This window comes from Triticum urartu, unplaced genomic scaffold, assembly GCF_003073215.2.
Source record: "Triticum urartu cultivar G1812 unplaced genomic scaffold, Tu2.1 TuUngrouped_contig_726, whole genome shotgun sequence".
Taxonomy (NCBI): Eukaryota; Viridiplantae; Streptophyta; class Magnoliopsida; order Poales; family Poaceae; genus Triticum; species Triticum urartu.
In genome coordinates, this window is record NW_024118089.1 from 34885 (window position 1) to 50869 (window position 15985).

The following is a 15985-nucleotide window of genomic DNA, read 5'->3' on the forward strand; positions in this document are numbered from 1 at the left end:
CATCCACAGACAACGTTCGAGGTTCAGCACACTGAGCGGTGCATTAAGGACATAAGCCTTCTATGAAGCAATGAGGACAATCCTCAGTTTACGGACCTAGTCCGCATAATTGCTACTATCAACTTTCAACTAAATTTTCTCTAGGAACATATCTAAACAGTAGAACTGAAGCGCGAGCTACGACATAATTTGCAAAGATCTCTTGACTATGTTCAGGATAATTAAGTTCATCTTATGAACTCCCACTCAGATAGACATCCCTCTAGTCATCTAAGTGATTACATGATCCGAGTCAACTAGGCCGTGTCCGATCATCACGTGAGACGGACTAGTCAACGTCGGTGAACATCTTCATGTTGATCATATCTTCTATACGACTCATGCTCGACCTTTCGGTCTTCTGTGTTCCGAGGCCATGTCTATACACATGCTAGGCTCGTCAAGTTAACCCTAAGTGTTTTGCATGTGTAAAACTGTCTTGCACCCGTTGTATGTGAACGTAAGGATCTATCACACCCGATCATCACGTGGTGCTTCGAAACGACGAACTTTAGCAACGGTGCACAGTTAGGGGAGAACACATTCTTGAAATTGTAATGAGGGATCATCTTATTTACTACCGTCGTTCTAAGCAAATAAGATGCATAAACATGATAAACATCACATGCAATCAAATAATAGTGACATGATATGGCCAATATCATATAGCTCCTTTGATCTCCATCTTGGGGCTCCATGATCATCTTGTCACCGGCATGACACCATGATCTCCATCATCATGATCTCCATCATCGTGTCTTCTTGAAGTTGTCTCGTCATCGACATGCAAGTCGTGATTCCCTTGACAAGAACATGATCAATCTCATACATCACATATATCATTCATCACATCCTTTTGGCCATATCACATCACATAGCATACCCTGCAAAAACAAGTTAGACGTCCTCTAATTGTTGTTTGCATGTTTTACGTGGCTGCTATGGGTTTCTAGCAAGAACGTTTCTTACCTACGCAAAACCACAACGTGATATGCCAATTGCTATTTACCCTTCATAAGGACCCTTTTCATCGAATCCGATCCGACTAAAGTGGGAGAGACTGGCACCCGCTAGCCACCTCATGCAAATAGTGCATGTCAGTCGGTGGAACCTGTCTCACGTAAGAGTACGTGTAAGGTCGGTCCAGGCCGCTTCATCCCACGATGCCGCCGAATCAAGATAAGACTAGTAACGGCAAGCATATTGAACAAAATCAACGCCCACAACTACTTTGTGTTCTACTCGTGCATAGAAACTACGCATAGACCTAGCTCATGATGCCACTGTTGGGGAACGTAGCATAAATTCAAAATTTTCCTACGTGTCACCAAGATCTATCTATGGAGTCATCTAGCAACGAGGGAGGAGTGGATCTACATACCCTTGTAGATCGCGCGCGGAAGCATTCAAGAGAACGGGGTTGATGGAGTCGTACTCGTCGTGATCCAAATCACCGATGATCCTAGCGCCGAACGGACGACACCTCCGCGTTCAACACACGTACGGAACGGAGACGTCTCCCACGCCTTGATCCAGCAAGGAGGAGGGAGAGGTTGATGGAGATCCAGTAGCACGACGGCGTGGTGGAAGTAGCGGGATTCCAACAGGGTTTCGCTAAGCGCTGCGGGAGGAGGGAGATGTGTCACGGGAGGGAGAGGGAGGCGCCAGGCCTTAGGTATGGTTGCTCCTCCTTTTTCCCCACTATATATAGGGCCAAGGGAGAGGGGGGAGGCGCAGCCGTTGCCCCTTCCTCCAAGGAAGGGTGCGGCCAAGGGGGGGAGGAGTCCATCCTCCCCAAGGCACCTCGGAGGTGCCTTCCCCTTTTAGGACTCTCCCCTTTTTCTCTTCTCTTGGCGCATGGGCCTCTTGGGGCTGGTTCCCTTGGCCCATGTAGGCCAAGGCGCACCCCCTACAGCCCATGTGGCCCCCCGGGGCAGGTGGCCCCACCCGGTGGACCCCCGGGACCCTTCCGGTGGTCCCGGTACAATACCGGTGACCCCGAAACTTGTCCCGATGGCCGAAATAGCACTTCCTATATATAATTCTTTACCTCCGGACCATTCCGGAACTCCTCGTGACTTCCGGGATCTCATCCGGGACTCCGAACAACTTTCGGGTTACCGCATACTAATATCTCTATAACCCTAGCATCACCGAACCTTAAGTGTGTAGACCCTACGGGTTCGGGAGACATGCAGACATGACCGAGATGACTCTCCGGTCAATAACCAACAGCGGGATCTGGATACCCATTTTGGCTCCCACATGTTCCACGATGATCTCATCGGATGAACCACGATGTCAAGGACTTAATCAATCCCGTATACAATTCCCTTTGTCTAGCGGTACGATACTTGCCCGAGATTCGATCGTCGGTATCCCGATACCTTGTTCAATCTCGTTACCGGCAAGTCTCTTTACTCGTTTCGCAACACATCATCCCGTGATCAACTCCTTGATCACATTGTGCACATTATGATGATGTCCTACCGAGTGGGCCCAGAGATACCTCTCCGTTTACACGGAGTGACAAATCCCAGTCTCGATTCGTGCCAACCCAACAGACACTTTCGGAGATACCTGTAGTGTACCTTTATAGCCACCCAGTTACGTTGTGACGTTTGGCACACCCAAAGCACTCCTACGGTATCCGGGAGTTGCACAATCTCATGGTCTAAGGAAATGATACTTGACATTAGAAAAGCTTTAGCATACGAACTACACGATCTAGTGCTATGCTTAGGATTGGGTCTTGTCCATCACATCATTCTCCTAATGATGTGATCCCGTTATCAACGACATCCAATGTCCATGGTTAGGAAACGGTAACCATCTATTGATCAACGAGCTAGTCAACTAGAGGCTTACTAGGGACATGGTGTTGTCTATGTATCCACACATGTATCTGAGTTTCCTATCAATACAATTCTAGCGTGGACAATAAACGACTATCATGAACAAGGAAATATAATAATAACTTATTTATTATTGCCTCTAGGGCATATTTCCAACATTAGTTGCCAAACTTGACAGTTGCTAAGACCTTCTGCCGACAAGATACACAAACATACAATTGTATGGTAAGTTAACGTCTTTTGATGGATTTTGTTTGCCTTTCTTGACAAGAAAACTATAACTATTTGTTTATAGTTTATCAAAGGTAACTTGCCAGCGACATGAGAAGTATGTTCATTGATTTCATGTGGACTAACTTACCGGATGATTTTATTCATTTCTTATAGCTTCACTCAAATAATTCTCCCTATATTCTTGGGTAATTCATTTCATCCAATAGTTGATAGTTGCTTCATTATTACAAAAATTGATCAGACCAGGAAAAGAGATCTTACGATAGTTTTTTCGTTATTACGAAAAATTCATCAGAGAGAAAAATAAATCTTATCTGGTAGTTTGTTCTTTTCCTCCATTATCTGAGAAAAGTTCTTCCTAGATTGCGGATGCAATCGTGGCATGAGATTGTTAAGAGTAAAGACATGCATATGGGTACTTTCCATTGGCACATCACTCTGTAATGAAAATAATAGCATCATATTTTATTTACCCAACTATTGTTCTCCAAAACTAATATTATTTGCTTTCTACAGGTACTATGTAGAGTATTCAAAGAGGTCATCTTCATGAAACTAGCAGAGGATAGACATTAGGAAAAATGAGAGATGAGGTGAGTTTTTGTTGTTCACCATCCAATTCAAGCATCACACAAATTAAGCATTACTATTCAAAGAATGCAGAGTTAACCTGTTCATCCTTTCTAGAGGAATTAATAAGTTAAAATTTGTATCCTGTTACAACGCATGGGTTTTTTGCTAGTATTCCCCTAAACATTGAGTAATAAAGCGTGTTGTTTTCTTAAAAAAAACTGTGAAATAGGCGTCCGCTCTGGAAATGCCTCGTGCGCTCTGTCTTGTCCTCCTTATCCCAATCCCCGTTGATCGAATTCTATCTGATAATCCAAGTGCTCTCATCAATAAGAAAAAAAAAATCTGATAATCCCAGTGCTAGCAACCAACCCTGACATGGCGTGCAGGCCGGCCGTGTCCAACCCCTCCGCACTCACGCCGGCGCCGCGCCGATGCGTCGTCCTTGGCCGCAGCAGCACTAGGGGACGCGTTGACTGCTCCCTCCGCTCCAGCTCCGCGGGTGCGGTCAGACTCGGTGCGCGCCGCGCCCCTGCCGCCGCCTTCGTCGTCCGCGCGGCGGCTGCCGAGGTACGCGCGCCTCCCCCCACCTGGCAGTTCTGTGCTCGCTACTCATTCTGGGGGTTTGAATGTTCATTGTTCTGTTTATTTTGAGGTGAAAGCGAGAGCTTAGTATATCCATTCTCGATTACAATCACATGCGGTTACATGGTTGACATTCTTGGCTTGGGCTGCCGTCTGAGGGCTTTTGGAGGAAATCAAAATGTAGGAATTAGGAGTAGTATAGGAATTTGATAGGATGACACTTGCCATCCTAAGGAATCGACTTGCCTCGTTCCTACGCGTAAAATGAGCTTTGAGTGGACGCGGCCTCTTTTGGTTCATAGGATAGGATTATCGTAGGAATAGGAATCTTGTAGGAAATGAGATGACATGTATCTCAAATCCTATGAGTAGGAATAGGAAACAAGATGTCATTTGGTTGACACCAAAGGAATTTTTCTATTGAGTCTAGGCTCATTTTTATTTTCCTATGAAATGTGGAGGATAGGAACCAATCCTATGTAGGAATAGGAATCCATTCCTATGAACCAAAGGGCTCTAAAGGAAAAAATCCTATAAGAATCCTATCCTCTAGAAATCCTATGAAATTCCTACAAACCAAAGGAGGCCATAGTTTCCTCCAAAAACACAAGAAATGAGTAGTATTTCTACGAAATTCCTGTACGCATTTCCTACAAACCGAATGCATATATAGGAAATTTTCCTCCGGAATCCTTGTTCCTATGTTATTCCTACGAAAATCCTCCAAACCAAATGAGGTGGGTGGCAACGTTGCTCTCTATCAGCTTTCTGTATGTTAAGGGCCTCTTTGAGTCGCAGGATTTTCAAAATGCAGGAACAGGAAAAAATGTAGGAATAGTGTCATGTCCTCTTATATCCTATGGGATATGCAGTTCCTGTTCTAAACACTATCCCATGGGATACAAGAGGATATGACACACTTCTGCAAATCCCATAGGATATAAGAGGACCTGACACTCTATTCCTACATTTTTCCTGTTCCTGCATTTTGAAAATCCTGTGAATCAAAGAGGCCTATAGTACAAATGAATCCTATGAAAAAAATCCTAATGATTCCAATCCTACAAATCAAACGACCATCACAGGAAAAAATCCTAAGGATCCAAATCCTGTAAAAATCCTTTCAAATTCCTTTGTATCAAAGGAGCCCTATACGTTTGGAAAATCTCTCTAAGTTCTTCGTACAGCGCTCACCATTGCGATGGATTCTGCGTCCTCGCACTCAGCTCCCCGAGAACCGGCGCACAGTATGTCCGATCAGGGCAACTCCTTCCCAAAATGTCCGGACCAAGCGGTCCGGACACTTTTTTCCCTCCAACGCCATGCATCAAACATCCGGACGTCCGAATTATCAAAAACCTGAACCCAACCTGGGAGATTTGGGGGAAGTCCGGATAGTCCGCTTGCCCATTGTCAGTTGGACCACATGTCCTCACAACCAATGTGTTTTCTCCTCTAGGTCCGCCTGGCCCATCCTGTTGTACGCATTTGATGCTATTTGATGCATACGATTTGGATGACCGGCTCCACAATCGCTGTCCGTTGACATGTCTGGACGTGTCCGTGGACATTTGAGGTGTCTGTTTTGATGTTCAGCGTTGGAGTTGCCCCACTGGTCCTTTATTTTTCCGGAACGCGCAAGAGCATTGCGCGTCGTTTCATTAAGATAGAGGGAAAACAACCACATGTACCAGAAATCTACTGACATCAAAGATGAATCGATTACTCAGAACTTCCCTACTACAACCACACTGTCTCAGCCGCCAAGTGAGCAACCAGGGTCATTCCCTGTCGATGATGGGCGCGACCACAGTCGCAGACGCGGAGATCTAGCTTGTAATTTGCCTTGTCCTGTTGCTGCTTCTGCAGGGTGACTTGGATCTCCAGGCTAAGGTGACGAGCAAATGCTTCTTTGACGTCGAGATCGGCGGGGAACGCGCAGGCAAGGTGGTAATTGGACTCTTCGGCGAGGTCGTCCCCAGGACTGTTGATAACTTCCGCGCCTTGTGCACTGGTATAGCACGCTATTTTTTCAGATAAAAGACATCTATTAATGATGCCCAGTCTATAAAGACCAAGGTTCCAAAGTTTTAATTAGCAATCCTCGGTCCTCACTATTTAACGTCGACAACAAATTCGTAGGAGTTGCTAGTGTCAGTAAATGTGCTGAGTAGTATATATCTGGACTCAGATATTGTTGCTCTCTTTTTTATTGGGGCAGGAGACAAAGGTTATGGATACAAGGGCTGCTCCTTCCACCGAATTATCAAGGATTTCATGATTCAGGGCGGTGATTTCCAGAACAACAATGTAAGTACTATGTTCCCTGATAACTAGTCAGCTCACTTTATTCTGCACTCCTCCCTGTACACCATACATTCCAGTACAATCAAATTGTGAGCTTTGTTTCAGATGGTGTTTGTGCAGCATATGTCCATTCGCTTACAGGGTGCACAGATGTCTGTAATGTAGATTTTATATTCTTCAGGTCTGCAGAAATGACCCTTTGGAATTATGAATTTGGGTGCATTCTACTTCTATTTCACCAAGTCAACTAATAAAATGGATGGGGGAAATAGAGGATCCCGATCAATGCCATTGCAGAAACTAGTACTTTTCACCCAAGGGAGTGATTTAAGTCTTCAACAAGTACCACCCATGAAAAAGATGGCATAATAGAGTTATTTTAGCAGAAGAGTTGCCAGTTATTGTACCAGCTGCCTACAAGTTTACTGATATTTGGATTAAGTGAATGTACTAGGTCCTATCCTCTTCAGCACACTGAGTCTACACATCCCCTGGAGTCTGTGGTATCATGCAGTACCACTTCAGCTATTGATTTATGATATTCTCTAGTTAGTTAAGATGGGTTCTTAAATGTGTTAATTTATATTTATGCCAATATAATATGTTGAAGGGGCGTCGTACTATGACTGTATGGCTCATCCAATATTTATGAAAGTTAGATGAATACTGGCTAGTAGCCACAGTGGCTGCCTAGTATTGTGCCTCTGGTAGAACCCATCGGGGAGACCTGAGAGGCGGTGGTTTACCCTGCGGTGGCTGTTAGCTGTTTCGAGTCCACTTATCTCCAACCCGTGAACTTAGCGGATACTATCATAACACTGAATTCGCCGATTCGGCAGTTCGATCTATGATTTCACACTCATGGACGTTCGTATCACCTTAGGATGGCACAGCCTTAAGTTAAAGGCGAGGTTCAAAAGAGGAAAAGCTTGCAGTGTATACCAAGGCACCCAGAGACGAGTAAGGGCATATCAAGCAACGAAATGCTCCGGGGAGTTGGAAATAAGCATAGATCCAGAGATTCTCAAATAGGTCAACCTTTTAAACCGTCTGCTAAGTCCATGAGCAGGCAAGAGACAACCTGGCGAACTTAAACATCTTAGTAACCAGAGGAAAGAAAGCAAAATCGATTCCCGCAGCAGCGGCGTGCGAATGGGAGCAGCCTAAACTGTGAGAACAGGGTTGTGGGAGAGCAATACAAGGGTTGTGCTGCTAGGCTAAGCAGTTCTGCAACACAGCCTTTCCTAATGCAATTCATTTTTCCTATTGCTACTCCTCACCTCTTCACTTTTATGTCCCTTTCCTATGATAAGCTAAGTGACAAATCTACCACACAACAGTTTACCAGGCCAAGATTCTTCATTTTTATCCTTTCATGAGTTACATGTGTTGAGAAACTACCAAGGGCAAGGATGAAATTTGAACAATCAAATTGCTTAAACACACAAAAAAAGAAAGATAGACGATAATGTGTTGAGTATATAAGTTTGGAAGAGAACATGTTTAATTTCAAAATAGTAGTATTTCTGTTATGGATGCATCTAGGGAAAGTCTGGCAACTTTCTTAGTTCTGGGAAGCACTGCAATGCTAAGATAGTGTACAAAATAAATGTTAAAGTGGGTCGAAAAGCACCTTATGAAAGACAAGTGAAGTTCATCATAATCTAGGTTTGGAGTTCAGTGACTTATTTATCAGCAAACTTGTTTCTGTGACAAGGTAACAGACTTTTTCACTTGTTAGGTGCTAAGGATTTTTTGGTGACCGCAGGGTACTGGTGGGAGAAGTATTTATGGTGAATGCTTTGATGATGAAAATTTTACATGTAAGTGGTTTTATACTGCACATTATCTTTGAATGAACTTTCCACTTTATAACCTTGGCCTTTTCGCCGCACTTCTGATTTATGGACTGAAGCTTCATTGATTTGCATAGAGTTGTGTATTGAATTTTTTGCCTGCAATAGGTTCAGTTTTAGTTCAGTAGTAGTTAAATTGAAAGTTTCTATTTCTTACCCCTTTTTCAGTAAAGCATGTTGGTCCTGGTGTACTAAGCATGGCCAACGCTGGCCCTGACACAAATGGAAGTCAGTTTTTCATTTGCACTGTGAAGGTAAGAAATCCTTAATATTCAATATGGTAGGATCATTTTTAGGTCGCTATTTGCTAAACTCTTCGCTTTCAGAGTCATATATGGTAGTAATAAGTAAAGGCTTTAGTGTTCGAAAGTATCTGCAAACTATGAACAGAGGGGTACATTTCTATCCCTATTTTGTGTTCGATCAATACCATTGAGATTTATTTACTAGCCCTAGGTATTACTTCCAAGTTCAGACACTTGAAAATGGGGGTATTTTTCTGTATTGACAGAACTGAAATCAGTGTTGTAATACCCCACTAACAAATTAGCTTCACAAAAACCATTACTCCCTTTTGTATACCAGAAAAGGAGTAGGATGTGGTTTAGATTCCTGATCCTGACAGAAAACTTTAATCCTTCAATCCGCTCCCTAAATTTCTTTGTAAGATTGTTTGTGCCCACAAAAACACTTACACCCAAAGTAACAATTGACGATACTTGAATTCTTGTTTCTAAAATAGTGTGTCTTCAGCAGAGAGGCATAAAGTCACAATCATTGCAGTAGTCCAAAGTGTGTAAGGGCATGTACAATGGTTAATAAAACCGCCCTATCTTAAATCTGCCACGTAATCTAGAAATGAAAATAAAAACTATGATGTATAATGGTTATCATTTAGTCTTATCTCCAGTGGTGGAGCTGCTACACTATCAAAGGTGGGCGGGCCAATACAAAGGAAATCCACTATTTTTTCTTTCACAGCTCAGTCTACTCTGAATCCTCCACTGCATTTGCTACTGGCTGGGCGGGCCTTGTCCTATTTTTGTTACACGTAGCTCCGCCGGTGCTTATCTCTATAGTAACTAAATATGTTGTCAGAGATATTGTTCCTAAGAGATAATCTCTTAATTAAGAGAAGACAATCCCTTTTTTCTGATTTCTCGTTCCTCCACCTCATCATTTATCATATGTGGCACAGCATCATTGTACACGTCCTAATATTTCATCATCTTATTGTTTTCAGAACTTCATTTTAGGTTACTACTTGATTCTTTATAGCTGTTAGAGCTGTTGAAAAGTGCACCTTCCACATTTCTTTAAGTTTCCCACAATATGTGGTGAAAAAGGCACATTCCGTATTACAGCTGTATAGGTTCTCCCATTCATCACATTTTACATGTCATCGCCATGCCATTTTCAAAAACAATTCTCTTACACGCACCAAGATGTGTGCCATTTTGTATTAGAAGAAGAACGCCAAGATGGTACAAAGCTTAAATGATAAACCTGCCAAAGTCGAAAAGAAGAGAATGGGAAATTAAGCTAGCGAGTAATGGGAAAGGACAGATTGTACTGGCCCTCTTTCCGAGTAACCACAGGATGGCTCCGCTCCCACCTAGCTCCGCTCCCACCCTCTAGCTCCTCCAAGCCCCCGCTGCCTGCCGCCGACGCCCCCGCCGGCCGGCCGCCTCCCGCCCCCCCCCCCCACCCTCTGCCATGGAATCACCTGGTGCTGCCCTTGTCGACCGTCGGGCGACCCTCTCCGGCGAGCGCGTGTCCTCCGGTGACCGCAGGCTCAGCTCGGAGGGAGAGCGAGTCCTCGGCGCGCTCGTACAGGGACGCCGCCCTCACCCTGCCGGCCGCTGCTGCCTCGCCGGCACCTGGGGCCCTTGGCCGCGCCGCGCTAGTTGCCCGCGTGCCCGCCAGGCAACGCCTTGGACCCCGCTCGGAAGTCCACCGCGTCTCAGGCGGAGCTGTGCTCGACGCTGATGGGTTCCGCAGCCGCGACGCAGGAACCGCCACCGCCGCCCGCGCTAGGACGGCACCCCCAGTTCCTCGCCTCCCCGCCGCCGCAGCTCGTCACCGGAGGAGATTGCTGGGCTGTGTTTTCGCTGCCTCGACCACCACCACCGGGTGAGGGACTGCACCAACGACGTCTGGTGCAGGCGCTGCCTCACCTCTGGCCACGAATCCCGTGACTGCGACTACCGGCGCCACGGCGACGCGCGGCCTCCTCGTGATGCCCCAGGCAGGGACGGCCCGCCCCCAGTGCGCCGCCGCGCACCCACCCCCGGCACCACCTGCGCTTCCCCAGCTGGCCCCGGCTCCCCCGCCGCGGCCCGACGTGCCCGTGCGTGTCATCATGGCGCAATCCACGGAGATGGAGGAGGCTGAGCGGGTCCTTGGCCGCGCAATGGTGGCCTCCATCACCGGCAACAGGCCGCAGGTGATCGCGGCTGAGGTGGCCGAACTGCTCTACCGCTCCCTCGAGCTATTCGAAGGCGATTTCACCGTCCACGAGCACCACCCCGAAGACTTCCTCATCCTCTTCTCCACCTTGGACACCATGCGCCGGCTCAGCGAGCATTTCATCAGCTCGCCGCGCTTCGCGCTGTCACTACGACCATGGTGCAAGCTCGCGCATGCCGGCGCCGGCGTGTTCGAACACCGCGTCGAGCTCGAGCTTCGTGGCATTCCCGCCCAAGCCTGGCATCTTTCCACCGCCGAGCACGTCCTCGGGGAGAGCTGCTGGATCAAGAGGTTACATTCCCGCACGCGCTCTCGCGCGGACCTGGCCGTCTCCGCCTATCCGGCCGTGTGCATGACCCTGCCGACGTTCGCCGCGCTGCCATCCTAGAGATCGTCGAGCTCCTGCCGTCTCGTGTGCCCTCGGAGGCGCCGGTGGTCAGGGCGCTCACGTATCCCATCTCCATCGCGCTCGTACGTGCGACCCCGCTCGGAGCGCCCCCTCCCGGTGCCCAGGCCAATAACGACGACCCCGGCTGCGATGGCGCCGGCAATGGGCATGGCCAGGGCCAGGGCTCCGGACCTGGTCGGGCGCGGCGCCGTGGTCGGAAGCGCAGGCAGACTAACGCTGCGTCGGACGGCCGGGCCGACGGCATGGCCATGGACGCGTTCGCCTGGCACGCCGTCGACCGCTCAGGACAGGCCGACGGGACGAACACGGTGACCTCCTGGCCCCGGCCGGCGGCGGCGGTGGCGGTGTTGCCCGCCTTGCCGACGCGGGATGGCATGTTGTCATGGCCGGGTCAGTTGGGCCCCGTTCGTTCTCGTCACCGAGCCAAAAGAGGAAAAAGAGGGAAAAGAAGGGCCCCGCAAAGGCAGGCTTTGGAAGCAGGCCTGACGCATGCGGCCGTCGAGCCCGCTGACGACGCCACGACGGTTGTGCCGAGGCCAGCTGACGAACTCACACTGGTCGCTGGTGCACAGGAGAGCCCCGGAATTTCAAACACCGGCTCCCCCATGATCCCGAGGACGATTCCGCCGGTCCCACCCCTGCCGCTGCTGATCCAACGCCGTGTCGGGATCTTGCCCTTTTGGGCCAGGTCCCAGATTGCAGCCCGTTGCGCCAGTTTGTTCAGGAGAGCCAGGATCGCCTGCCGCCTTGCCGGGGCAAAGTGGCATCCCGCCCGCTCCTGTCGCCCGGGCGGGCCCAGGAATCTCCGCTGACCAGCCACCGCAGCCCCACGATCGCGCCGCGACGGTTTCGGCGGGAAGAGGCGTCCTCGTTGCCGCCTCCCTCGCCATCCTGCCCGCGCCCGAGCCCTCCTTTGAAGTTGGGGTCCCCCCCCCTCCCACGACTGCTGTTGGGCCAAATGCGGATGGGCCGCCAACAGCCGAGCCCACACCTCCTGCGTCGACGCCCCCAGTGGCCGCTGTCGGGCCCCCCGTCACTGGATCACCGGTGCCCAAAGCCGAGCCGGATGAGCCGGCCCCCCTCGAGCGCTACTCCTGGACCGGAGTAGTGCACGAGTGGGTCAGCGCTCCGCCGATCTGGCTCGGGGCGACGGAGAAGCAGGAGGCGGCCTACCTCGACCATTGGCGCCGCGTTCGGCTGGCCGAGGAGCGCCGGGAGGGTGAGCGCCTGCATATGCTCGAGCGCGAGGCCGAAGAGGAGGCGCGCCAGGCCGAGGGAGCGGCGGTGCAGCCCGACATCGCCGCCCTCTGGAACACGGCGTTCCCCTGGGCCGGACCTGCGCCGACGCTGATTGACCTCACCGGCCCCGACGCAGACGCCGACGAGGACGCCTAGGGCTGCGTGTCGTCTAGTTTTTAGTTTTTTAATGTTAATTAACATAATGTGGACTTTTGCCGGTCTTCGTGACCGGCTTTTATGTTTAACTAAATGCATGTTAAAAAAAATTGGCACGCCGACAAAATGGGTCGGGCTAGCGTTGGGCGCTCGCGCCGACCCAAACACAGCGCCGGACGTTTGTGTCCGCCGGGCCAACCCAAACGGACAAAAAGCGGACAAAAGCGCCGTCCGTTTGGGTCGGCCCGTTGAAGTTGCTCTAAATTCCCTATCTTTCCAATGCAATGAAATGCAAAGGCTATTTGCGTTTTCTCGAAAAAGAAATTAAGCTAGCGAAGCCTAAAAACTGCCAAAGATGAGGAAAGGAAGCGAAAATAAGGCAAAATGAGACCAAAGCCCTACTATTACTGCTGCCTATGGCAGGCCAGGAGGATGTCGTGTGAAACAGCAGCCTCCTCAGCACCTTGCGGTCGGCTAGCTTGCACACTGTTCCACATCCGGCTAGATACTTTCGGCCAAGGGATTGCAATCCAGATTTGTGCTGTTGAAGATGCAGCCATTGTGCCGCCGCCAATTTTGCAAGATGGTGAGCAGAGTTAGCGACCGGCCCCCCTTAGCCTGGGCACTTGTATGCTCGGCGGCGATTCCCAGCCAGTGATAGTATAACTTAATAACCACTTGGGATGGTAGATTTGTAGTGCGTTTATCAATGTATAAACAAGACAAAATGCAGGAGATTAGATTGGATAGGATAACTTATGAGGAATAAATTATCCCCAGCCAATTGAAGAATTTCCCTGTTTGTTTTATCCGCAAGAACCTTTACGTTGAGATTTTCTTTGTGCTTATTCTGACTCAAAATAATGGAATGCTTTTCTCAGACACCATGGTTGGACGACCGTCATGTTGTGTTTGGACATGTGTTGGAGGGCATGGACGTTGTGAGGGAGCTTGAATCGCAAGAAACCAGCAGGTCCGATATTCCCAAGCAGCCCTGTCGAATTGTGGATTGTGGTGAGCTGCCCTTGGACGGCTGATGAGTAGGTCAATAGCTCAGGGTTCAGGGTTGCCTCACATATCCTTCTTTTCTTTCTGCGGCTATAATCTCTGGGGAAAGGGTTACTTGAATCTCCAGCCAGCTAGTCGACTTTTTTTGAGTAAAGAAATCTTATGAGACCTTGTTTTGTTTCACGGCTGTAATATTGTTGCAGGGAAAACAGTACAGTATTCATATGGTAAACTGAAATAATGCCATGTGTTTAAACATGATTTACTCTTTCTCTGCCATGTGAATCGGAAGTCTTTCCTGTGTCGGATTTAGAGCATAGAATCCCATTTGGTGGCAAAATATGTGTTGACGACACGGAGGTACGCTTAGAGTGTGCTTCAAGTCGAGATGTTATGAAAAATGATAAAGTTTGACCAAATAAAAGTTGGTTGAAATTTATGGTTACCGGTTAGTCTTCTTTCTCCTTTATGGTTGAAATGAGTTGATTGAAAATGTTGAAATTTAGCCAAATCAAATAAGGGTCATTGGCAATTTAGCCAAATCGTGGGCGATGAAGGTGACATCATGATTTTACCAATGTTGAAAATGTTGAAATTTAGCCAAATCGTGGGCGATGAAGGTGACATCATGATTTTACTCATGTCCAGGTCACCGGATGGATAATAGCCCTACGCCCTGAAATGAAAATTACCCTAGATTAAACACTGACTGCCATTGGCAATTTTGGATCAAACAAATTACCATAGATTAAACACTGGTTTTCAAAGAATCGGCATCACAAATGTGAAAAAGAGCAACAGGAAGACTAGGCAAAAAATTAATGGGGAGGGGGCGGTTAAAAATTCAAAAAAAAAAAACGTCACCACATGATTAATTGCTGCCAGATACTTGCAAAAAAAAAAAGCAAATGTTTGTCTCGCGCTCTGCAGTGGTGTTTTTTTTAGAGAGAAGAGAAACTCTGCGGTGGTGTTTGTGTCAGTTGTCTGGCGTGTGTGTTTGTCCCTTGGTGGGCCAGGTTTGCATTTGTGTTCATCCGGCATGGCCTTTTTTGTGTTTTATGGGTTATATGGGCTGCGTGCGTTGCTCCACCTGTTGTCGTGGGCTGCTATCTTTTTTTCCTTTTTTTTCAACGAAGTGTGGCAGAGCGGAAGAAGAACTGACCGAGGCCGTCAACATTTCCGTCCTCCCAGCTGTGAATTCTTTCCTTGCCTCAACAAACAAGCTGTGAATTTTAAGGCTCTTGAGTGAGCCAGATTCGTTATGTGCCAGAATATCAAGAGCAAAATATTTTTCAGAGGGCAACCTCCTTACGTGCAGCTTAAAGAAGGGCAGCTCTGACACCTGACAGAGCATTTGGAGTGGTATTCAGACCTTCAAGAGAGGTCATATATAGAGAGTAGGAGATGAGTCTCAAATAAATATATGGGAGGACTCTTGGGTACCAAGCAGCCCCACTCGGAAAGTCATGACACCAAGGGCGAACATTGTAATTACCAAGGTGTCGGAACTCATTGATGCGGATAATAGAGCTTGGGATGAACAGCTAATTAATGATCTGTTTTGGCCAATTGATGCACAAGTATCCTCAACATTCCTTTGGCTCTAGGGATGATGGATGATTTTGTTTTTTGGCATTTTAACATAAGCGGAAATTTTACGGTGAGGTCAGCGTATCATGAAGAATAGGAACACCAACACGGACGAAAGTTGAGGATGACAAATTCGATACAAGCCTCAAGTACTAGTCCAGTTTGGAGGACCATTTGGAAACTACGTGTGCCTTCAAAAGTGAAAATTCATGTGTGAAAAACTTTGCTTGGAGCTCTTCCATGTCAAGGAGTCTTAGCGAACAGACATATAATTTTGAGTTCCCAATGCCCCTTATGCAGTTCAGATTATGAAAGCATCCGACATGCTTTATTCTTGTGCCCTCGTGTACAGGAGGTGTGGCGTTTACTAGGTATGGTAGCGGTGGTGAATGAGGTGTGCATGGCGGAAAGAGAGGGTGGCTCGGTGATGGCTGACCTCCTCTTGTCCAAGAATCCAATTAAGGCATTGGTTAATGATGTTCAGCGCAATGACCTTGTTGCCACAGCTGTGTGGTACTTGTGGTGGGAACGACGCAGATATACACACGGCGAGCAACTGTACGAGCCTACCAGATCGGCACAAACAATATCGACACTCGCAAAAAATTACTCAAGAGCAAAATTCAAGCACAACAGAATTAGGAGACATGGCTGGGAGAAACCACCAG

General features: G+C 48.0%; 1 protein-coding gene across 1 annotated transcript; it reads left to right on the forward strand.

The window, feature by feature from the left end:
- The first annotated feature begins 3960 nt into the window (after window positions 1–3960).
- On the forward strand, window positions 3961–14006 carry LOC125531494 (peptidyl-prolyl cis-trans isomerase-like). The gene is made up of 6 exons (XM_048695886.1): window positions 3961–4268; window positions 6153–6297; window positions 6505–6593; window positions 8359–8413; window positions 8615–8700; window positions 13601–14006. Exons 1-6 carry the CDS (start codon window positions 4077–4079, stop codon window positions 13754–13756), a joined length of 723 nt encoding a protein of 240 aa, XP_048551843.1. The 5' UTR covers window positions 3961–4076; the 3' UTR covers window positions 13757–14006.
- Window positions 14007–15985: the final 1979 nt, after the last annotated feature.

Coding starts and splice junctions, on each gene's coding strand:
- LOC125531494 (XM_048695886.1), top strand. CDS start 4,077: ATGGCGTGCAGGCCGGCCGTGTCCAACCCCTCCGCACTCACGCCGGCG. Junction 6,298..6,504: donor CTTCCGCGCCTTGTGCACTG/GTATAGCACGCT, acceptor TTATTGGGGCAG/GAGACAAAGGTTATGGATAC. Junction 6,594..8,358: donor GTGATTTCCAGAACAACAAT/GTAAGTACTATG, acceptor TGGTGACCGCAG/GGTACTGGTGGGAGAAGTAT.